At 43.5% G+C, this 24,118-nt stretch overlaps 1 protein-coding gene across 2 annotated transcripts in view; it reads left to right on the top strand.

The window, feature by feature from the left end:
* Positions 1 to 24,118, top strand: part of LOC410684 (orthodenticle 1) — a 36,661-nt gene that overhangs the window by 3,965 nt on the left and 8,578 nt on the right. The window contains exons 1-2 of one of the 2 annotated variants that reach the window (XM_026446161.1): positions 16,830 to 18,594; positions 18,902 to 19,361. In XM_026446161.1, the coding sequence (XP_026301946.1) occupies positions 18,556 to 18,594; positions 18,902 to 19,361 (499 nt within the window). In that variant the 5' untranslated portion in view covers positions 16,830 to 18,555. Of the gene's footprint in view, positions 1 to 16,829; positions 18,595 to 18,901; positions 19,362 to 24,118 lie in introns of those variants that run through there. The other variant, XM_026446162.1, reaches the window with a different exon arrangement.

Genomic DNA, 24,118 nt, shown 5'->3' with positions numbered 1-24,118 from the left:
ACAGGGGTTCCCGTTATCCCGCAAAAGGTGCCAGCGGAACCCCTGGCTTTGGAAACACCTGGATACACCATGGCTCATCGTTCATTTCCATCCCGGCTTCTCTCGCTCGTGCCCGGCCATCCGATCATTCCTCAGACCCGACGAATAAAATGGACGCCCTAATGAGCGACAATATTTGGAACTCTCTCTTTGTTTCCGCGGAACATAGAAACGGAAGAGAGAGAGAAAGAGAGGAAAAGTTTTTTCGAAAGAAAGGAGAAAAAGAGAGGAATAATCTTTATCGGGATGCGCGCACTGGCACAAATCATTATTAACGATCGGTGTTGTTGGTCTCGTTTTGAAATATCGTCGGATCTCTTTCGACAAAATCGAAATCGTATTTTCTTTCCTCTTTTTTTCCTCCATATAACGATGAATAATCGAATTCGAGATACTCGATACTTTTTTTTTTTTATATATCTTCTCTTTTATACACGCCCACTAATCGTTACGAAACTGCGCGAAAACGAGTTTACGAATTCCATCCCGGGCAACACGAACGAATCCTCTGTAAGTAAGAGAAAGATTTCGCGCGTGGATAAGCATCGCGTATATAAGGTATCGCGTAAGGATGATGGGCCGACGAATCATCGTAATAGGAATAATTCACGAGAAAGGCCGCGTCGATTTCGTGGTGGATCTCGTCGTTCTTTCCTCTCTCTCTCTAGCCGTCCCCGGTTCGGGGATCCTCCTCCTCCCCCTCGGTTTATAATAAGGCGCTATACGGAGAGATCTCTCGTGCAGGTGTAAGGAGGTGTCCGGCACCTTAAGGCTTCTAGTAGGGTCGAACGGAGCGGCATATTTCATCCATTGTCGCCCCTCAACTCCGGCGGCGGCACTTTTCAACTTTTTATAGAGATTTTTATACCGCTATATCTATACCGCTCTCTCTACGCTGTCGAGAGGATGCGCTCGAGCGGACGGGTGGACCGCAGGGGGGAGAAGAGGAGGCAGAGAGCGTGTGTGAGAGAGAGAGAGAGGGAGAGAGGAGGGGGGGAGCAGCACGGTGAGAGGAGGAGGTAGGCGGAGGAGGCGGTGGCGGAGGGAGGGTTCGCCACATCGCGCGGCTCTGAATATGAATATAATAATGAGAACGGGTTTCGTCGTCGTTCCGCTTCTCCGCTTCTCTTCGTCCTTCGACTAGCCGCCTCCTCCTCCTCCTTCTCGTCTCTCCTTTCTCATCCTCCTCTCCTCTTTTTCCACTTACTTCGGAGGCCCTTATATATATATGTACATATACATACATACATACATACGCGCGGGCGCGAGATACCGCCAAGCCGGCAGCTCCTCCGCCAACAACAACAACAACAACAAAACGAGACGTGTCACTGTAACCTGTTAAATTGCCTCCTCGTACCCGAACTCAACCCTTTCGCCCTCCTCCCTCCGTCCTCTCGGCCTCTCTGATGCGAGCCGATCCGTCGCTCTCCCTCTCCCCCTCTTCATCCGCCTCTCTTGATTATGAGTATGCGTACCGGACCGTAGAAATCGCGCCGTACCATACTACGCGTATCTCTGCAATAAAACAATCCGAATTTCGATTCGAATCGGAGTAGTTGCCTCTTCTTTTCATGCTTTTTCTCTTTCTCCCTTTTCTCCGCTTGTCAGTTTCTTGCGTGGAGGAAATATCGGATCTTAATACGACTCGCGACAAAATTCCTTCGTTATTTCGGTGGGATCTTTAATTAATTCGTTGTTATTAAATTGGCAAATATTTGAAATAGTATCCTTTACTCGAATTTCTTCGGGGAAAATTCTTTCGGAATTTTGAGAATAAATGTGTCGTTGTTTAAAAGCGTTTTGCTAAAACTTTTCTCGCGGTAAGATATCGAGTTGGAAAATGGAATTGGAAAGGAAAATATCGGTGGGTCGATTAATCTGTCGTCGGTCCAATTAAACGTCCAATAAAACCGCAGATGAAACGAAACCGCGGCGGTGAGTAAAACGCAGCGTGGCCCGCGGGTAATTGCGGATGAAACGAGACGCGCTACCGAAAACGCATCATCCCCGGGGCTAACTTATCGTAATCGTTTCTCGCCGGATTGTAAAAACCGCGGGGAATCCTTTGCTCCGCGCCACGTTGCCACGAGTCGAGCGAGATTATCGCGTGTAACGCAAGCGATAGTGACGATAGAGGGGGAAAAAGGTGAGGGAGAGCTGCTTTCTTACGAAACGAGAGAAACGATAAAGAGAGAGAGAGAGAGAGGACGAGGGATCGAGAGACGGAGAGGAAGGAGAGTGCCGAGGAATGTGGTGCACAAAGGTGTTGAGGTTGGATACCCGCGCGTGTGTACGAGGCAGAGCGAAGGAAACGTACGAAGAAAGGGAAAAAGGGGGAAAGGAGAGAGGGAAAAGCATAGAGAAAGAGGAGGCAGAGATAAGGAGGAGGGAACCTTTTGCATCGGTGGACCCGCTATCGATATATTACGCGGTTAGAATGGTGTGCGTGCAAAAGGGTGAAAAGGAGGGACATATTTTATATTTATGAGTATTTGCCGCTACTGTGCTCTCGCGCCGCCGGCTTGTGGCAGAGAGCTAACCGAGAGTTAACCTCTCTCTCTCTCTCTCCTTCTCTCATCTGCTCTTTTCATCTCTCTCCCGCTCCACGATCTTTCTCCGCGCCCATCTTCGTCCCACCTATCGTCCTCTGCTCCGATCCCCGATACTACTCCTATAGAAGCTTCCTTGTTCGTTCGACCGTAGGCATATACGCGAGTTTCTCTCTCTCTCTCTCTCTCCCTCCGACACTTTGGTCGGCAATACAGGACACACAACCGGCGGCCAGACCATGTGTCATCTCCCATGCCATCCCATATTCCGTTCCTACCATGATATGCTCAAGGCTCGTTCCACGCTAACGTTGAATATCCTTTATGGGTGTGCGCGTTTGTCCCACATCTATATATAGACGCGGGTGCACTGGTACAGCCAACACCATAAGAACTTTGCTACGCTAAACGTCTGGTCAACTTATCGCCCGTGTCAAGCTCGGGTTAACGCGTGTACCTTTGCCAATTGTCGTACTTATAATCTCGCCGAGGAGAGAGAATCAGCACGAGGCAAAGCACGAGCTTCCTCGATGGTATCGAAGGAAATTTGTTTCAGCGGTGGAAAGCGGTGGGTAACGATGATTCATGAATAGTGTGGGTACACGAAGTCGTAAACGACATGATTCATAGACGGTTGCACGGCAATTCATCCGTACCAGTAGAGAGAATTTTGAAATTTGCCCGATGATGCATGGGTTAATTTTAAATATCGAGGGAAGAGCGAAGGCTGGATCAAAGTCCAGAAGAAGAAGAGGAGGAAGAAGAAGAGGAGGAGGATTTCTTACGGGGACTGTACTTTTGTTGGAATCATCGCCGGCAACGGCACCTCCGTTCCTCCTTTTTATTTCGATCGCTCTTCTTCTCTCCCCATCCATCCGACTTTTACTTTTTGGCTGCGTTTGCCGAAGAATTTATGAGCGTGGTTCGTGACTCCGGGCCACCGGGTGCCTCATCCCTTAATTAAGGATTGTGCCACCGATTTGCCGTCCCTTTCGCGAATATGTCGTTTCCCCGCTGCTCGCTCCATGCTAATGACCTTGACCCATCCACGAGAAGGCGAAAGAATTCGTTCGATATCTTCTCAGGGTCGACCTTAATCCCTCGATCGGGAAACAAAGGTGAAAGTTATCTGCGTCTGCCCCGATCTTCGGGAAAATCCTTCGCGATCCCTTCCGGAGGAAACAAAATTCGCTTGTCGTTCCCCCCCTGCTTAATCTTTCGCGGATGGAGAAATGGGTATCCGTGTCCTCGACTCGTGTTGAGATCGCGGAAAAATCAACGGCTAATCCCCTCGTCCGATGTTCCTCCTCCTCGAATATTATAAACGCGACATCCTCTCTTCATCGAGATATCTATCGAACGAGAGACACAGAAAGAGAGAGAAAAGAGGGAGGAAAAGAAGAGAGGGAGGGCGATGGGCAGGGAAGAGGGAGGAAGAGAGATCGTGTCGAGCACATTGCGTGGATCCTTAATGCAAAGCGACTACGGGCGACGAACCGTGAGCACCCCGTCTAATGCCTTCTAAAAGCATCTCCTCCGAAACCCGACGAGAGAGGAGTTGAAACGAGGTTGAAGGCGAGGACCGGAGGTGGGATCCTTGGACGGGAGGAAATACGAGGAGCATTAGCAGCGTGAAGATTGAAAGAAAAGAGAGCGGAGGGAACTGGAGGGAAGCGGAGGAGAGGGTCGTAAGGAAAGCTCGTAAACTGGGGAAAACGAGGAAGGGCCGAGTGTTCAGGGAAGGGAGGGTGAGAAGAGAGAGAGGGAATATTGTAGCGGTAATTTGTCGAACCGTGTCCAAACAGGAAGAATCGACGAATCTTGCACCCTTCTTTCCCCTCTGTTTGTCTCGTCCCGAGCAGAACGAATCGGAGGTTAACCCACCACGATGCAAAACACACCGCCCCGGCCATTACGATGGCGTTCTTCTCGCTTCGGGGAGAAATACTTGCGTGCGCCTTTGCCGTGTCAATTTTGAAAACGGGCGCAACCCGTGCCCCTACGATCATGGGAGCAGATTAACGGTCCGAGCCGAACCGGCTTAATAATAAAGGAGTCGTCGCGCGTTTATCGGCCCGCGTTTAATTAAAACGAGAGTCGCCCGTTGACGCGTTCTCCATTGCCACGGGATAAATCAAGATTTTTACGACCTCGCGTTCGATAAATGTAACCCCGTTAAAATATCGCGCGCCGTGAGCTTCGATAATTACGAAGCTGCCCGCACGTTGCGATTTTTCTTCCGATTCCCCGATTTTTCTTTTTCTTTCCCCGGTTACGAGCGATTCCTTTTCCTTCCAACTATTCCTTCCTCCTAGAAACGTTTATCGAAATTTCGAAATCGAGATCCAATAATCTTTTTCTCCCCGATTACGAGCGATTCCTTTTCCTTCCAACTATTCGTTCCTCCTAGAAATTTCGAAATCGAGATCCAGCCGAATAAGAAAAAAAGACGATGCGAAATCATGGATGATGGCGTTCGAATCGTACGCGTGGAGAGAGAAATCTATTGCGAATTTTACGCGAGTAAAAAAACCGATTTCTCGTCGATTCAAATCGTGGCCACCGATGAAAAATAAGCTACGGGAAATTTTCAAGAGCGCGAGGAAGTTTTGGAAATCGTGAAAGAAATCGGAAAGATTGCGGCGCGTGAAAGAGTCGAGGAGGAAAGCGTGTTCTTTCGCGCGGAATCCGGAGAGGAAGAGGGCCAGTCGAGAGATTACCCGGCCGAGGTTTTTGCGGTTCCTTTAGTGGGAAAACGGTGTAAACTGAAAGAGAGATCGAATCTGAAGGGCCTCGCCTCCCTTGACGATCGACGCCTGCGGTGCGAGCCTTCTACTTAGCTACCTCCCCTCCCGCTTTTCGAAGGACACGCAGTGTCCCCTTTTTTTCCCTCGCAGATGGGACCAATGTACCTTTTTGTACTTTGCATCACTTAACGCTTGGCCGAACGTTTTCACGTTTCCTCTCTGCCTTCCCGAGAACTCGGCCTCAAACCATCCCGCAACGATGGGGCGTGTTGCAGCGGTTGTGTTGTCTGTGCACGTCTAAACATCTCTCGAACATCATTGGAACGTCTTTAAGCGACGAATCTTTCCTCCCCCCTCTCCAATTTGGCACCTACTTATATCCACGGAATTACAATAGTAGGAAAGTGCAAAAGTTTTTGGACGATTCAATTTTTCTCAAAAGGAAAAATTCGTTTCGAGACTTGGATAACGTAGCTCGAGTCTTTTAGATAGATGGATCGATCTTGTGTTCGATATTTTCCGAGCCGATTAAAATTCCGTGAATGAGATCACGGAGAGAGATGGTTGATAAGCATAAATCGTGGACGTGGAATGACATAGGTTCGACCGATAATCCGAACCGAGTCTCTTTACCTCTCTCGATTCGGTGCAACGAGAAAATCGAGAATCGGGAACGAAGGCACGGTCACCTCTGACGGAGGCGCAAACTTGGCAGCAGGAAATATAAATTAATTCGACGGCCTCTTTTTAAGGGTGGACGTGGTAGAGGGTGGGCATCTATCCGGCCCTCCCCATTCATCCTTCTACTATAAATCGTACGCCCTCAGGTTCATTGTCCGGTTCGACCTTACCTCGTGAGAACCGGACGCATGCCTCTTTTTTCCTTTCCCTCGTATATTAATCCTTTGTGCACTTGTTACAGCGATCTACGATTTATCGATCGATACTTTAATTCCATTTTACACCTCGTACATATAATAAAATCGATATCGATATCCCGAGGAGGGTTGGAAGATGAAAAAAAAAAAAGAAGAAATAAAAAAACCAGGGGGAGAGGAGGGAGAATCAATTTCACGCAAGGATTCGTGAACGATGCGACGAGCGGATAGATAGATAGATTTCTAGATGGATCTTCGCGGTATTCTATTTCGAGATAAAAATCTCGGTATTCTATTAATCTTAACGGGGGCCCGGAGGGGGATGAAGCATTATAGGCAACTTGGTACCAATAAACGAGTCGTTTGCCACTGATTAACTACGCGGAGAGATAGGAGAAATCCCGAGGGGTGGCGAGAAACCCCCCGTGAAGCGCAAAAGCGGAGGAGAGACGGGCGTTTCCAGTCCGCCGTTTTCTTTCCCTTTCGTTTCGTTCGCCGAATGTTCCGACGGCACACGTGCCGCGATACACGCTATATATACACACACACATATATATATATAGAGAGAAAAGGGCCATTTAATCCCATTGGGAGTGCTAATCTTTGCGCGCAGGAAACCCCCCGCAAATACCCCATAAACGCCCTCCGCGGTACAATGGCCCGCTGCCACCAACCGTGAAAATAGGCCGCAATGTCAACCCCCGCCGATTCATCTCCCTATCGCGACTCCTCCACTCGTCGATTTGTTGCAAATTCGTTAACTCGTCGAAACTTTCGAAACGAGCCTTCCTTCTTTCTGATCCAAATTATACAACGAGTTGGTGGATACTTGATTCTTGTCGATCGTGATCAATTAACTATTGATGAAATTTTACTTGAGCGTGGAGAGGAGAATTAATTGGATCGTCGATTTCACGATTTTGGATAGACACAGGAAAGACACAGTAAATGTTTTGTTATTAAATCCGTTTCTACGAAAATATTGAAAATTATAAAGGGTGAGATCGATCCTTTAAACGCGAGATAAATTAAAAAACTAATGAAAAATTACTTATCGATTACATTCCACATACATAATTTCCATCCAAATCCTAAGAATTTTCGTGTTTTATTATCTCGAAATGGATTTGTTCGCAAGATCGTATCGCGTAACAGAGACTCGTTCGAATAAAATTTCCCGTTTCCTTTCCAAATCGGATCACGCATCAAGATATCATCCTCGCCATCGTGGATTATGTAACTCCTGTTGTACTTATTATACGTTGCACCAAATTTGGTCAAGATTAGAAAATAAAAATACGGATGGGAGCGGGGAACGGTCGAACGGTCGCGTATCCACGCGAGCCCGGATCCCCGTCAGCTTTCGAGAAACGAGACGCTCCGACAGGTTGACGCGTGAGATGGAATCTGCGCCTACGAGGGACGCCCGCAGAACGTATTCTACGTGTCGCCGGTGTCAAATGGTTAAAAGACTCGGGACACGCCTCGGCCGGGAGGGAACACGATTGGTAAGAGAGGCGACCGTCGTTGATCGTCCGATTTTACCCACTGACACTTTCGACTTCCGTCGTCCCATAAAATTATTATCGTGAAAAATAGAGATTGGAAAGAAAGAAAGAGAAAAAAATGCATTTTCGGAGGGTGGCGATACCACCACCCTCGAACGTAACGTTCTCACACAAGCCTCTCGTTTGTACCTGTTGGTTCCATCGGACAGGTGGATCTCTCTCTCTCGAGAGAGAGAGAAAGAGAGAAAGAAAGAGAGATATTGTGCCCCCTACACGGGTATATTATATACGCGCCAACGATCGAACAAGTCGCGTCACTGGCGTGTCACTGGCCGTTGTCATCTTTCTCCTCCATCCCTCCATTCTTTTCTCCATTTCGTCACTTTTTAGTCGCGCTACTTTTCAGTCGTTAGACAGACGAGGCCTGGCCTCTCCTCGCGCGTAACACGATACGAGTACAAGAAAAGTCACTCGAGAGGTGAACGCGCATATATTCGAATCTCCCGTGTGTATAATCCGGTTTATTGGTTAGGCTAGGTTAAGCAGCAAGACCCTTTGCGAGAGCGAACGACACTCGTCAAGAACGAACAACTTACAAATTTGCAAATTTTCCGAAATGAAAAATTCCCTCGAGCCTCGAGATTCTTATTACTTATAAACAAATTTGACAAAGGGAGAAAATAAAATTTTTCGATGGATATAACGGTTCCCGGTAAAGAAAGAAATGAATAGATGCTGGAAGTAAAAATGGCCGATCCGAGGGTCAGAGCAGATGATATTATATTGACATTTGTCTTGGAAACGGCTGGGTCTAAGTATGGACGATTTTCATCGGAGGGAGGGGAAAGGCATAGGTGGTCGTAAATTAACCGGCGCTGCAATTGTGTGCGCAGGCCACGTGTAGCGGACAAGCGGGGTGATGGAGGGAAATACTAATTACCGCAAGTCATTGACAATCCTAATGGAGGATCCTCGAGGAAAAGGATTAACCGTTTGTCGAATACTGTCAATTCCTCGATCATCCTATTGGCTTAGAAAGTACACCTTTTGTCTACGAGCCAGGAAAGATCTACCGGAATTACTCTTCTATTCCTTTCTTTACATATGGGATCTCATCATTTGTCACATTTTACAAGATTACGCGCTTGCAAATTTGTGACCATAATTCACAACGATTATCAAATAATGAAGATGCTTTCCGCATTGAAGGAATTATCTCCTCGGATATTTAACTCAATATCCCTCTCAATATCTCAAACGTTATGAAATACCAATTCGAACTTCTCTATCTTTTCTTCTCTCACTCGATGAACTTTATTCCTAATTCACAGGTATATAAAAAATTAAGAGAATAGAAAAATTTTAATTTATACTCAGGATATATATATATATATATATATATATATATATATATAAGAAAAGACGGTTTGATAAGACGGAAGTCACCGAGTCTTCCTTTCCACGGTGATGGACGGTGATTTTTGGAAAAAAAGGGTCGATCCAAATTTACCGTGAGATCGCCCAGCGGGTGTTTGACGAGATATAATATATATACACGTATATATATATATATATATATATATACCTCCTCTCGCACCTACTCTTGTGCGCACCTGTGCTCGCAAAAGAAAGAAAAACGAACGCCCTCCGTGCAGGCCCGGAAATTCGAAATTTCGCCTAACTTCTTCTACATCTATTCTGTATCAAAGTTACGTGCCCCACGTCCCCCATTCGTGTGTATACGTGCGTGTACAGGGAAGAAGGTGGAAGAATGGGGTGGAAGAAGGGCCGGGTACACGGTCGCGTTTTCAACGCTGCAACCAATGCAACAATGGAGACTCGGGATCGAGCTCGGCACAATGTGCCGCTGACGTGTTTATATAGCTGCACAGAGAGTGAGAGAGAGGTTGTGAGAGGCGAGGCGAGTACACAGGAGACCGTGTAATTTAGTTATAGATCAGTTTGTTACAATTTGGCATTTCGTTTGTACGGGCCCTGTAAACTGTGTTTACCCAGGCCACGATGATCGACGAGTAAACCAAGTTTGTTTAGGAACTAAACCTCCCCCTCCCGTCCGGATGTGTCCCTTCGACACCAAAGAGTGTTGCCCTTGCCCTTTTTTCCATCCGGCTCCTGTTTTTTCCCTTTCCGTGCTTTCCCTCTTTTCTTCACAGATGTCGCGCGTTACTCGAGGAAAGGATCTATTGATTATATCAATTATAGGTGAAATTAATCTCGTTGTAACCGAGATCAGAGACGAGAACAATTTCTCACAATTTCTCGAATAGCAGGAAACGAGTTTTCGATATAATAGTAAATAGAACCGTGAAAGAAAGTTTTTTCTGAAAATTGAAAAGCGAAAACGGGAGCTTAAAGGATCGCCGACGAAAGGATTCAAGCCTTATTGGACGCGTTTATTCCGGTAGCTAGGTCGGACAATATTTTTTTCTCAGTTTTATTCGGGAGCAAATAGGTGTGCATAGGTTAGGTTCGGTCGCGTTAATCCTCGAGCGAGACCTCGGGAAAAATTTTTGGTTTTGCCAATTAGAGGGAGGTAAAGGGGTGGGATGGTAAGTAAGTACTGCTAACCACCGGTGACGAGCAAACGAGGAAAAATAGAAGGAAGGGAAGGAAGAAAGGAAAGACAGCGCGGGGATCTTCTTGCTGACTGCTCGTAGAAGAGAGAACCTAGTTTAACGCGGGCTTTAACCAATTCAATTCATAGGCTCGGGTTAAGCCAGGATTTGTGGCTTAGCACTGATGGTGTTTGCTACCACCACGAGAGATTTAACTGTTTCTGCGGCAAACCGTCCTCGGACCACTGCCCAGGTAGAGGTATGTGTTATACGTACGCACCACCGTCCACACCAAACTGTGCATTTTCCGTACCAAATTGCAATCTGTTTCCTTTTTTTTAATTCATCCCTTAAAAATCAAGATTATTCTCCCGAGACGAAACTCTTGTGCCAACAGGAACGATCCGACGATTTCTTTCTTTCTATTATCGAAAAGAGGTGAAGGAAAGAGTGAACAAGTTCGAGAATTTCGAACGAAAAAAATTGGAAATCCAGGATGGATTTTTTTCTTTGTCGCGTGTATCAGTGGAGAAGTTCGAGAATTTCGAAAAAACGAAAAACACGAACAGAAATTCGTTCGATAATAGGAGATCGGGTTATAAACTCTTGTCTCCTCTTAATTTGAATGATATTAGGGTCTGCAGGGGAGACAGAGATATCGAGAGATATTCGAAAGGCGTTTCACGGGGCGTGGTGCGCGATCATTAACTAGAAAGATTCTTTTCTTTCGAAAATATACTGCACACGAGTGATATATTTTATGTAATAATATTAATTACAATTTTAATTCGTGCATAAAATTGGTGGACGTTAATATCGTTTCATCTTTATCATCGTTTTCTACCATCTAATCGATAGAATAATACGTAACAATGGTCAAATTCTTCGATTATATTCGCAGAGAACGTAGAAGATTTTTCTATGCATCCCCTGTTTGAAGACGAAATTTATATTACGCATGAAAATATAGAATGAGCGATAAAAGTCTTCGCACATTAAAACAGAAGAAATTCATTTAATCTAAAATCCCAATGTTAATGAAACTGTGCGTGTACGCAAAAGTGTATAATGGATTACATTAAAATCCTTTCGAGTGCATGAAACTTTCAAATTTTTCCTGATTTTTCGTGATCCTTTAAATCCTACAATTTTACCCAGTAATATTTTTTAAAAGGGAGTAGAGGGACATTCGTTACACACGAATTTCAAGTTTCGTTAAAAAATAGAAAAGTATACTCGAAGGATAGATTTCGAAATAAATAATTGGTTAAATTAAAACGTGTCAAGATTTTGTAATTTATAATTTATTGTAAATTACACGATATTTTTGTTTTTTTTTAATCTATTTTTCGATCTATGACGAATTTAAAGAAACTCTAAAGCTTTGCAAAGAAGGGTTTTACAGTGTCACCACTTTATACAAATAGGGAATATTTGTATTCTTTCCTGTGACTATTAAAAACATCGAAAGTTTTAACCGAACGATACAAACGAGACGAAAACGACGTTTATTTATTTATTTCCTCTCAATAAATTTCCAAAATTTCTATTCAACTATTATTTCTCCCCGAAGTTGACCGTTTTATTGGCGATATACCTGCACTTTTATCTGCCTCCCCCATAAATCATACGATTGTTACATGGAATCCATCGTCCAACAATCGCATTTATGCTAATTTCAATTATGAAAGTCTGTCCCATTTTCCGAGAATTTTCCCCGATGAATGGCCGATAATAATTCCAAGTTTTCTCTGTCAATAACAGCCATCATAAATTTGTATATATAAAACCATCAACGATGATGAATTGCAACGAAGACAACTTGAGTTTCAAACTTGAAAAATTCCCCAACAATGGAGGACAAAATGAAACAAAAAATAAAAACAAAATTCTACGAAAGACAGGACATTGTCGAATAATTTACAAAAATATTTCAAACGTCACCATTCTTTCTTCTTCCTCCCAATCGGTCCCAAACATCCTCGAATGCTCGATAACGAAGCAACACGTTTCAAGATTCACCCTTTGCCGTCCATTTTTCTCCCTCCGTATTAAACAATATATATATATATATATATCTCGAAAGTATCTCTTGGAAACGTGGCACGGAGCTAAAGAAAAATATTCCCTCCCCCTCTCTCTCTCCCCCCCTCTCCTTCTGACCGTGCTTTGATCGGCGAGGCACACGCAGGAAAGGAAAGGAAAGGAGAGCGGAGGAGGGACGGCGGAAACCTCGGCGAGATGGAGAAGCCTCGGGGAATCGGTTTGGTGGCGTGGTAAATATGTGCCGGCCACGGCCACATATGTATCCGCACATAGCAGCCCAGTTGGGCCTCTAATGATGATCTACGGTTAGCTACCGCGCACAGCTTCTATAAACCTCCTAATTTCTCCTCTATAAATTCGTCGAGGAAGGCCGTGTGTGGACCCTCCGTCCCCGCCTCCCTCTCCCTCCCGTTCCTCGTGGTTTTTACTCTTCCGCAGCGTTCCCGCGGGGAACCTGATCGGCCGCCCCCTCCCTCCCTCCCTCAAACCGACCGTCGTAAATACGCGACTGTATTTAACGCGTTGGCGCGGTGTGCGTTTGCCTGCTGCCCCTCCGGCCACGACGAAAAAACCTCTCTATCTGTATGCGCTCGCTCGCTCGCCTCGCCTCGCCTCGCCTCGCCTCGCCTCGCCTCGCACCGACGCGAGATCATTTATTATTTACCGCCGCTTATGCCGCTGGTAAAGAAGAGGAAGCCTGCAAGTTGTAGTTGTAGGAGGAGTGGAGGAAAAAGGTAGCGAGCACGGTGCATCAACGGGGCGGGATATAAAGGGGAGAAGAAGGCGAGAAGGATCCTCTTTTCTTTCTCTTTTTATTTCTTTCGAGGAGGAGGGAGGGAGGGGTAGGGCCACCGGTGGCGGGTATTACCCACCGACGACAAAGCCGAGCGGAGTCGCATTTTTTATGCCGACCAACTGAAAAAACATAGTCCGGCTATCAGCGGGTTCGCGTGTCTTTTTCCTTTTTTTTTTTTTCTTTCCTTCCCTTTTTCTCTTTTATCCCTGCGGGGAGAGAGGAGAAATATCCACGATCCACGCGCTTTTTACCGCGCGTCTCGATCCCTCGACAATGGAACAAGGCGAAAAACGTTGGGCAGTAGTGGTAGCTCGGTAATCGGCCGATTGATATTTCTCGCGTTTATTTCTGGATTCCCGGCGCCGAAACGCGAAAGAAATCCGCCGCGTTCGTTTTAAACCGGTTACGCGAACGCCATTGGAATTCCAGTGAAAGTAATGATGAAGCGCGCAGCCACACTGAGCGGGAGATTGCTACTGCTACTACTACTACTACTGCTATTACTGCTAGTGGATCTAAACACAAGGTGTTTTCGATGTTACGTTGGTGGATTGAGTTGATTACGATCGTCGTGAATGGTTATTTTTAATTCCTCTGGATTAACGATTCGATCGGCGATCGTTACTTCCCTTTTTCTTCTCGATTTTAGATCTTAATGGTGTATAGTATCTGATCGTATCGTTATAATTTTCGATTGGCGCGAAACGGGTAATGAAATCGAATTGAAAATTTTGTCGAATGGAAAAATTACGGGGACTTAATATCGGATTACGCGCACTCTTAAATTCGAAACGTAATAGCCGTAATAAATTAAGCATATTTCCTCGGAATGGTTAATGCATTGAAGAGATCTTTCTCTTTAAGTTTTTTTTCACTGATTAAGTGCTTTGTTATTTTCCAATATGGAGGATTCCCCTCCTCAGGAGAGTTTGATGAAAATATTTCCCTACAGAAAAAAACAAAAAAGAAGGGAAAAAAGAAAAGAAAAGAAAAAAAAGAAAAAAGGCATCAATAATGCAATAAAAATTTGAGTATTGAAGCATAATAGCAAGGAAAGTAGTTTTCTTGCCGTAATCATCGTGGTCGTAAACGGTCTGGAAACGAGGTATTGCTGATTGTGGAGAATACTTCAGGCACTGCAATATAATTCTTTATTGCTTTGGCGGGACAAGGTCATTTAGAAAAGAAATAAAAAATGAACATGTACTCAACGATTTCTTTCCCCATAAATGACATTGCACACTTTTTCTTTTTTAATTTAAAAAAGAAGCAAATAAAAAAATACAATGAGAAATAGTCAAAGAAAGACAATAAGAGAGAAATATTTCAAATAAACACGAACTTACCACGACAACTTAGAATTGATTCTATAAATGTTACGATTCCTTACGATTATAGATGAAGAGGACGAGAAAATAGTAGTAAAAAAATAATAATAAAAAAGAATTGGACGTGTTTCAATAAACTTACAACGCAACAGTTTATTTGATTCCATTCCACAATTGTTTTCCAGGCATTAAAATTTTTGTACGAAACATTGACGAAGATCATTCTTTCTATATATGTAAATTAATTATATATATCGATTTTTTAACTCAATTTAAGAAGGAAAAAGAAGGAGAAAGTAATCGTGAGAAGGAATTGAATATATATTTTTTTTTTTAAATTCGTCATCACTCGATTTGACTCGATCGTACGACGTGACAAGCGTCATTCAGGGAGTAAAATTTCGATACGAAACGTCGGCAAAGTTACGATCCCTTATGGTCCAGGAGGGATCGAAGGGCGAATAGGAAAGCTGGAGGAGGGAAAACATCAGGGCGGAGCCTGAACATAGGAGGAGGAATAAAACGCGCAAACTCGATACACGCCTCTCTCTTTCTCTCCCTTTTCTCCCGTTTTGCTCCTCGAGCCAACCACCCCATCCAGTTTTCCTCTTTTCACCTTTATATAGATTTTTTTACCTAGTCGACCCTTCTTCCTTTCGCTAGGCGAAGCTTGCGCAATCTTGTCCACGCAATCTATCCTTCTCTCCCTCGTACACTCATAATTTTTTTCCCCTCCCCTCCTATCAATGACACTATCGCCGTATATATTCAGTTATTCACATGAATTCGTACACGATCGAAGGAATACACGATCGATTACTATCGTTTTTTGAAATTAATGAAGACAAATAATTGCTCGCGTTAATTATTTTAATAGATAACTCGAAGAAAGTTTTCCTTTATGGTGGAAGAAACCATGGAAACGTCGATCTTTAAAATCTGTTTCCAATTCCAACGTGAATAACGTTCGATCATCTATCGATCGTTCTATCGATCTCTTCGAGTAATTTGCATTATGATGTATACGGTGCAAAAACGTTCTATCTTATATGTTAATTTATTTCGTACGATCGAGCGAAAACACGAAAACGTAAGCACATTACTGTCATGCGGCGGCCATCTTTCCATCAATCACACGGAGAAATCCGATGTTTACTCCAATCCATCGCAATTATTGTGTCTCACCGTTAATTATCACTTTAATTATTCATCGTCACGAAATGTGTATTGTGTACGAGTGAAGAGATAAAATTAGTCACGTTTCAGAAGATGGATTACCGGGGTAACGAAGAATCAATTATCTTGTTGAAAAATGGATTTCAAGATTTCATTCAATTTTTTTTTCTTCTGTATATATTAATACATCAACGCGATAATGAAATGTAATACTTGGCTTAACTGTGTTTCCTAGAGTTGGTTACTTTTTTTTAAAAAAAAAAAAAGAAAAAACTTGTACAATCGCGTGATAATTGCGAGATATCATGACAGATGTATATTTATCGAAATGTCTCAAAAAAGATAAAAAAAAGATATCTATTTTTTTTTCTATTAAAAATAACTTTAAAAGTATTAAAATTATACTTTTCGTTAAACAAATTTTTCTGAATAACTTTACGTTCCAAATTCTAACGATTTTCCTTTAATGCTTTAATTGATTATCGTCAAAATCGTAATAGAAACAAACGAGAGTTAAAACCAAACGAAGATTAAATATTACTTCGAAAATTTTATCATCGTAAAACTGTTCAGGTATGAAAGAGTTTTATAAATTTCAAAAGAAAAAGAAAAGAAAGAAAGAAAGAAAAACTATTTCTCGCGTTTTTTATAAGTATATATACACGCAGATAAATTGTGATAAATTTATGACGATGCGTACAAATTTACAAAAGGGATAGAATCAGCTGTCAGAATGTAAATTCTCAGGTATATAAGGTATTAGCGGTATGCATCCTTGAAGACTGGTCACCGACACCCTGTAGCTGCTGTTTACCGAGGTTAGTCTAATGCCGGAGAAGGGCGCTAACAGACAATGTCCAGTTGATTTGGCAACAGCTCAAGAGTTTTCCCCAAAAGCAAGATATTTTTGGGCTGTTAACCACAAATCGCAATACTGCCCTTCTGTCCTATCCCATTGACAATAGGCTTCGAAGAAAAGGTCTTTGCCAAAGTGTTATTAATTCCTTGATTAAGGTAAGGCCTGCGACACAGGTAGACAAGTATCCACCATACTTTCTTTCACAGTTAACACTTGTCCACAGGTAACAAAGTTCGACGATTTCGTTTCAACATTTTTATGGCAATATATATATATATATACACCTCGAAAATAATTTTCATTTCCTATTTTATTTTTCACATCTAATGTGGAAAATGATTTTAACCGTTTTAAATAGGTTTCTTTTTCCTAATAGGAGAAAATACTTACTTAATAAGTATTCTATAATTGTATTTTAATTTGAATCGTGACGTAAAAAAGTGTGCGGTAATTTGACGATGAAAAATTATCGAGTATTTTTTAACGGTTCGAATCTATCTTTTTCAAGTAGAATCTTTACGTTGTTGAAAGTTTTTTTCATTATTATACTTTCCGCCATTTTTCGATAACAGTAAAATTCCCGTTTAAAATTTTACCCATCTATTATTCCACTCTTCAGGAACGAATTGATAGACAGATAGTTTGCAATGTGAAACGAAGGGGAAGAAACAACAGAGAGAATTTAATTGTAATTTCACTTTCACGCAATATAATTATCCGAAAAGGAATTAATTTTTCCTCTTCGTGATAAATCCGCGGGAACGGAACAAAAGATTTCGATTTACACGGAATCGATGTATTTACACGTATCGCATTACACTTGGCGTATTGTTTCTATATCCGTTATATCCTTTGGTTGCCTCGTGCGCGTATTGGATTATCAACGAAATTATTACGCGATACGCGCTATAAATTGCGAAGTAAACGCGTATATAAATATGCACGGTGCGCCCATCGAGACATGTGTGATGCTCGTGCAACTCGTTGCACGAGAGTTCACTATCTCTCACTCAATTTGAGCCTCATCCGCCGTAAGCGGATCGACCAGGCTGGCCTTTTAACGTCGGATAGTCTCGCCTCTCCTGGCTCTAGAGCATAGACGCCTATAACAAACATTATCCGCCATAATGCCCCCGTGTAAACATACCTACCAACGTGCATCGTCCTCCTCCTCCTCCTCCTCCTCTCTCCTCTCCTGCACTCGTGTCTTTTTCCGACACATTGTATCTATCTCCACTTTGCCCGCCCGTCGAATAAAAACTTGCAAGTTTATTTAGCCGTTTAGCGTCTAGTGGGAAGTTAAGTTTTTCGGATAAGCCGCCTCTTTACCATAGAATCCCCTTCCGGTTTAGCACGCGCCGCTACTTGGATCGATTGTTGATCATCCTATTCTAATTTTTATACCATCGATTTTATTATTATATTTCTAGTTTATTCAAACGAAAAGTCCATAATTGTGGATAATATATGATAGATTATAGTTTTGGGATAAATTTGGGAGAAAGTAAAGGGAAGGAAAATGAAGCGATATGAGATACGATCGAAGTTTCTTTAATTTTCATTTAACATTTTAAGAGTTAAATAACGGGATTGGTTAATCGTTATTCGGGGGAGGGTTAATCGAAAGATTGGTGTATCGTTGGTCATAAAAAAGGACGAGCCATAACCGACGAGGAGCCATTCGAGTATGAGTATCCCTGTTTCTGGCCAGGTCTGCTCCGAAATCCCCACCCTCGTTTACAGGGAAGGGATAAAAGGGTCTGAAAAACTATTTAAACTGTTAAAAGGTGGGGATAGTTACCTACACGAGGTAAACTAAACTCGTGGCTGGCAAATTTGTCCGTCAATTTTGTCACACTTCTCGAAGAGGTAGCACGCATTGCCAGCTGGCAATGTCGGAGGAAGAGTAATCAGGAGGAAGTTTCGAAAATGAAAGAAAATGGCCAGTGATACGACGAATAACGATGCAAGCGTCAGTGATAGTTTCAAGGTAGTGTAGTGTAGTGAATGGAAGAATCTTTCCTTGGATTCGTTGTTGGATTTCGCTTAAATGGACTACACACAGTATCCCGAGTTTAATCATAAGCTTGTGAGTTTCACGGCATCTCCTCTCAATAATACTCATACTTAATCGTAAATAAATGTAACCAATAATTTATATTAAAAAAAAAGACACATATAGAAATATACAACAATTTATCTCTCAAAAAATATATATAATTGTCGTCAAAAAAAGAAAAAAATACTAAAATTTTTCGTTGACAAGAAAAGACATTCGTTCTCGCCTTCACTAACGCGATCAAAAAAGTCAAAATCGAGTGGCGGATTCTATTTCTTCTTTCTTCTCTTTACATCTACTTGTGAGCTAACTCAGTCGCGTTAAATTATCGTTTCAGGTGGAGGATTACGAAGGTTACAACAGTTGTGCGCGAAACGGCAACGTGTCGGTATCACAGGAGCCGGCGACGAAGGTGTCGGAGAGCAGCGCGAAGTTATCTTCGCAGCCGAGCCAGAACGATCATCGGGAGGAGAACAGCTGGTGGACGGCGGAGGAGGGCGGGGGTCAAGAGATAAGGGAGCGCGATAAGGGTGCAGCGGTGGCGGGTGAGCTGGCTTGCCTCGCGGGTTACATGGCGGGGTACTTGAAGGCGGCGGGCGCCACTTGCGCCCCGACCGGTAGTCCCCAGTACCATCCCCACAGTCATCCGGCGATGGGGGTTGCTACTCACCCACATCCGCACTCTCACCCGCACCCAGGCGCGCCACATCCTGGCCTACCTTCGCCCTTCGCCCTCGCCACTCACGGCCATCCTCACCCTCATCCCTTGGAGCACGGCCTCGCTGCGTTTCCCCAAGGTTAGTTTTTACATGTTATTGCGCTTCCTTGAATCTTTGAAACAATCGTGTAACGAGGTTTTTTTTCTTTTCTTTTTGGCCCGGAGACAGTAATCGATTTCTTCGGAGAGTAAAACGAGTTTCACGGATTCGGTATGTTTGTGGAAAATTAAAAGAAAAGAAAAAGAAATGATATTGAATGATATTGAACGATGTTAGGATATTAGAGTTATTAGAGTTATTTCGCAAGTTGTACGTTGTTAATTCTACGGTATTTTGAAGAAATTTAATTTAATAATGAAAAAGGATGGTTGGTCATTATCGTTTCTTTGTTAGATTAAAGTTTTCGGTGACCAGGTGAACACTTAAAATGTCCCGTTTTTGGTCCTTTTATTTTTGCCAAGTAGCGGTCGTTTACCTGTAAGCGAGACAATAGTTCATTGGTTGCCATAGGTAATGGAACGAAGGATATTGACATTTTCGAGTAAGTGAAAGTGTTGATGTACACTGCGTGAGGTGGCGTTAGCTGTTCGTCGAAACATTTCTTTTAACGATTCAATTTTTCCTCTTTCTTTGAAAAAATTAAATTAACACTTTCTCGTCCCTGATCTGAAAGAGACGAAAGGAAGGAAAAATTAGAAATCGGTGTCAATTCGATTGTCCTTTTCCATTTACGAGAAAAGGAAAGGTAGAAAAAAATACGGTAGTTTGGAAGAACATTTCCTTTCTTTCGTTCAATAGCATCGTTTACCCATCTTAAATTTCCCTAAAAATTATTTTATTCTCGCGTTTCTTTTTTTTTTTTTTTTTTTTTACGAGGCTTTAAAAAGAACACCCGTTTGATTGCGAACGAAGGATTGATACGATTAAATACGTATTGGATGGATTTATTTGGTAGCTGCAAACATTTCGTACCATTTATCCGAGTTTTACGCCCCCGATCTCATTGCTCGATGGATGATACACGTTTCCTGCATTTCGCGAATCGTGCGGTCTGTTATCTCCTAGTAAAAGTATTTGGTCCGCGCGCCATGCCAGCCCATTATTGATTGTCATGCAAATCGATGCATCGACTGAAGCCATACAAAATTATCGAAGTAAACTCAGGGCTTCTTTTTAACTATATAGCCAACCCGTGTAGTCATTCCGTGGCAGGCGCTCCCGTGCATTTCTTCTTGCCTTCAAGGTATTGCCCGAATTCTTTTCTTTTTACTCGAATATCCGCGATTAATCGCGTCAAATCACACGGAATAATAAATTCCTATCAAACTCTTCTCTCTTTCGTCTTATCGATTATAATAGAAACAAAATCCTTGCCTTAACTAGTTAAAAGTAGAAGAGCGACGAGAAAAAAAAGTAGACAGATAGATACAGCTACGAGTGATCAGAAATAACAAGCGACGTTCCCAATTCGGCCGGACCCCACGATTGATCAACTCCTTCCTTTCATCTTTCCTTGCCGTTTCCACGCGCGTCCTCGCGCTTGGGATACATACCCGCGCTTTCTCTCCTCGTCTTGGTCCTTTTCACGAGGGGGAGGCCAAAGTTGCGAAAGAGAAAGAGCTGTATATAGAAAGAGAGAGAGAGAGAGAGAGAGGGATTGGAATGATGGGCAAGAGGGTGGGAGGAAGGGGCTGGAATGCCCCAGCGAAGAAGAGTAGAGAGAACCATGAGAGTAAGCCGCTTATCAGGGTGGCAGCAGGCAGTATAGGTCCAACCAACGCAGATAGGTGGGTTTCCATGGAAACACGGATCTGTCCGTTAGGTCCCTACGTACCCGCGTCCAGCCGCCTATCCGTTGTAGGCGTATCCGCTACAACGAAAAGCCGTGGAACGAGAGAGAGAGAGAGGAAGCGGGGGCCGTCGTTGAGTGTCGCCCCTCTGCGTCTGTCTGTGTCTGCACGCGTTAGCGCGAAAGAGGCGATCGGAAGAGGCAAGAGGGGCAGGAACAAGCCTCGTGGCCGGCTACAAAACGGGAGAGGAATCGGTAACGAAGCGTGGAAACGTTTTGCATTTTTATCGCGCACCGTTCGTTTTCGGCGCGAGCCGAAAAGAGGATGATGATGATGATTCCGAAGAGGGCAAAGATAAGTCGAAGAAGCGAACGCTTTTTCGCTTCGCTCTTTACACTGTTTTTCTCGACTCTTTTACTCGGTTACTACTTTGGATTATTGTATATAGGGATTATGATAGAGTGTTGGTTGATTTTGGGAAAAACAAAGGATGAGTAGAGTATCGATGTAACGATTTAAAAGAATTGAATCAAGAAGTAAATATATTGTTCGAAGTAAATGTATATATCTGTTGGACTACTTAAATCTTAAGATCAAGTTATTGGAGCATGAACGATAAAATCATTGATATTCGCGAATGAAAAAAGAAAGAGAAGAAAGAGACTCGTTAACAGTATCCGTACGTACAACTTCGAGAACATAATTTGCATAAAGTTTAAATGATTTCGAAACTGGATATACGTGGATAATTAATTTCATAGTTGGTTTGCTTTCGCGTTCAATGAACCAAGTCGCGGTCCAACATTTTCCATTAATTCCGATAATTTTTCCAACGACTCGTCCCGATCGATCGATTCGATTTTTTCCCCCTCGAATTTTTCCTCTCCCCCTTGTTGTTCGTTTCTCTACTGTAGCCTCGAGCTGTGTGACACCGCGAAATATACCGTACGAAATCGGTCGAAGCCAGGAATGTCGCGTGCCGCGAAAGAGGCAGTTCGTGTTGGATAATTCGAAGGCCGAAGAATGTTTGGCCGCTGTGACTGAGTATTTATTTTATTATGCAATCGTGGGATTTGAGAGGAGAGGAGAGAGCGAATAAAAAAAAGAGACAGTAGCTCGGGGCGAAGGGTGGGCCCGAAGGGGAGGGGTGTCGAAACGTTGTCGTTAACGCGCCGAGGTTTCTCTCCCCGTTGTTGAGGGATGGAAGAGGCGGTGGGTACGTGGGAAACGCGTCACATGCCTCTCCCTTTTCTCATTCGACTACTACTATTTGTTGTCACAGAGAAATTGCCCGTCCACTTAACTTCCTCCGCCTCTATGGTGGAGGGATCGTGACGCGTAAACATCCACGCCTCTGATTTTTTTCTTATTCAATATTCAATGGGTGGAATCGAATTCCAATAATCTGGAAAAAGAAGGGAGGAGTTGGATCTTCTTCTTCTTCTTCTTCTTCTTTTAACGCGATTCGTTTTTCTTTGATCCTCTTTGGTCTCTGGAGGGGAATTTTATTTTTGTTTATTCTTCTTTTTTTGATAAAATTTTTTGAAAAATTTGATGAAATTTTGATTGGAAGGAAACAATTAACGGGCAAGAATTAACGGGAAGCGGGATGACGATTGAACGACGCTTCGTCGGGGAGATTGTCAATTCGATAGAATTTCAATCACTCAATTAGGCGTCAGGTTAAGGGTGGCACGTGGCGGGAACACGTGCGCCCGTCTCTGTTACGAAGTGGCCACAAAATAACGGGCTAAACAAGCACGCGAGGCGAAAGCGAGCGAGCGAGCGAAGAGAAATCTTGCCGTTACGGGTGTGTAGGGAAGAAGAATTCGGGATCGTTGGACGCGTGTCACGGGATAAATTGAGTAGGCGGACGTGTTGCGTGCCCTCGATAGAGGGGATCCGAATACACAGGTCCTGCTAATTGCAGGATAAACACTCGAGTCTGAGTGAAATATCACGTACAACGATATCGATACTTGAATCTATTTCCTCGACACGTGTTGTACGTACATATACTGGAGCGATTTCTAATTTCTTCATCCTCGTCCGACAATCCGGCCAATTTATAGAATTTCAAAAATGGCTGGATTTTTTGAAAATTTTTTGGATTTTTCCAATCCAATTCGTCCGTTCGAGACGCGCTACACTACCTCTTTTCCACAAATATCTGTATTTTTTTTTTTTTTTTTTTTTTTTTTTTTAAAGAATACATGGATACGTTACACGAAGCAGGTGGACGCAGAAGAGGAAAGAGCGAAGGAAAAAGGCATCAGTTGGAAGACGGTAACACGAAGCTTATCCGATTATTCGCTTGTCCAGGATGCGTGTTGGTATTTCGTTACTTACTTATGCTCCTCTCTGCTAGATTACCACGTAAGAACGGCTAGATCCTAGAAGGCCACACGCGTTTCTTTCCGTTCGTTCCGTCGAGAAAGAAGTTGACGCGATTCTTCTCTTTCTTTCTCTTTCTTTCTTTGCGCGCCAGGCCTGTTTTATTTTTTACTCGAACGCATCAAACGCATCCTGTTCCTTCGAAACGGGAGGGGAAGGAAATATCGGTTGTACGAAAACGGCGAGAGATAAACGATCCTGTACGCGGTTATCTGCTTTACGCAGCGATTTCACGGAGGTCATACCGTGAACGCAAAGTCGGCCAAATGTTTTCGTAACTGATGGCCTTTTAGAATTCCGTCTCTCATCGGTGGCGGCACGTGCTATCATCCCACGGTCCCCCCCTTTCCGAATAATCCAGACTCCCACCCCCTCCCCTCCCTCCCTCTTCCACGTTCCCCACGTCACTAGCGGGCCCTGTTCGTATTTTAGCTTTTAATTAATTTTCGATTCCCTTCCCTTTTCGATCGTATTCGTTCGAATTCGTTCTTTCCTCCCGATATTCGACCGCCCACTCTCTCCTCTCTCTCAGTTTCGCCGCATCGAATTTCCAGGCTACCAGCCGCATCTTGTATTCTATGAATACCGAAATAACCAATAACCTCCTCCTCCTCCGTACCCGTGGGACGAGATTCCATGCCTCCGGGATCG

The sequence above is a fragment of the Apis mellifera genome, linkage group LG1 (assembly GCF_003254395.2).
Source record: "Apis mellifera strain DH4 linkage group LG1, Amel_HAv3.1, whole genome shotgun sequence".
In the NCBI taxonomy this organism is placed as follows: Eukaryota; Metazoa; Arthropoda; class Insecta; order Hymenoptera; family Apidae; genus Apis; species Apis mellifera.
Note: the sequence above shows the minus strand (reverse complement) of the source record. Positions and strands in the feature narration are given on the sequence as shown.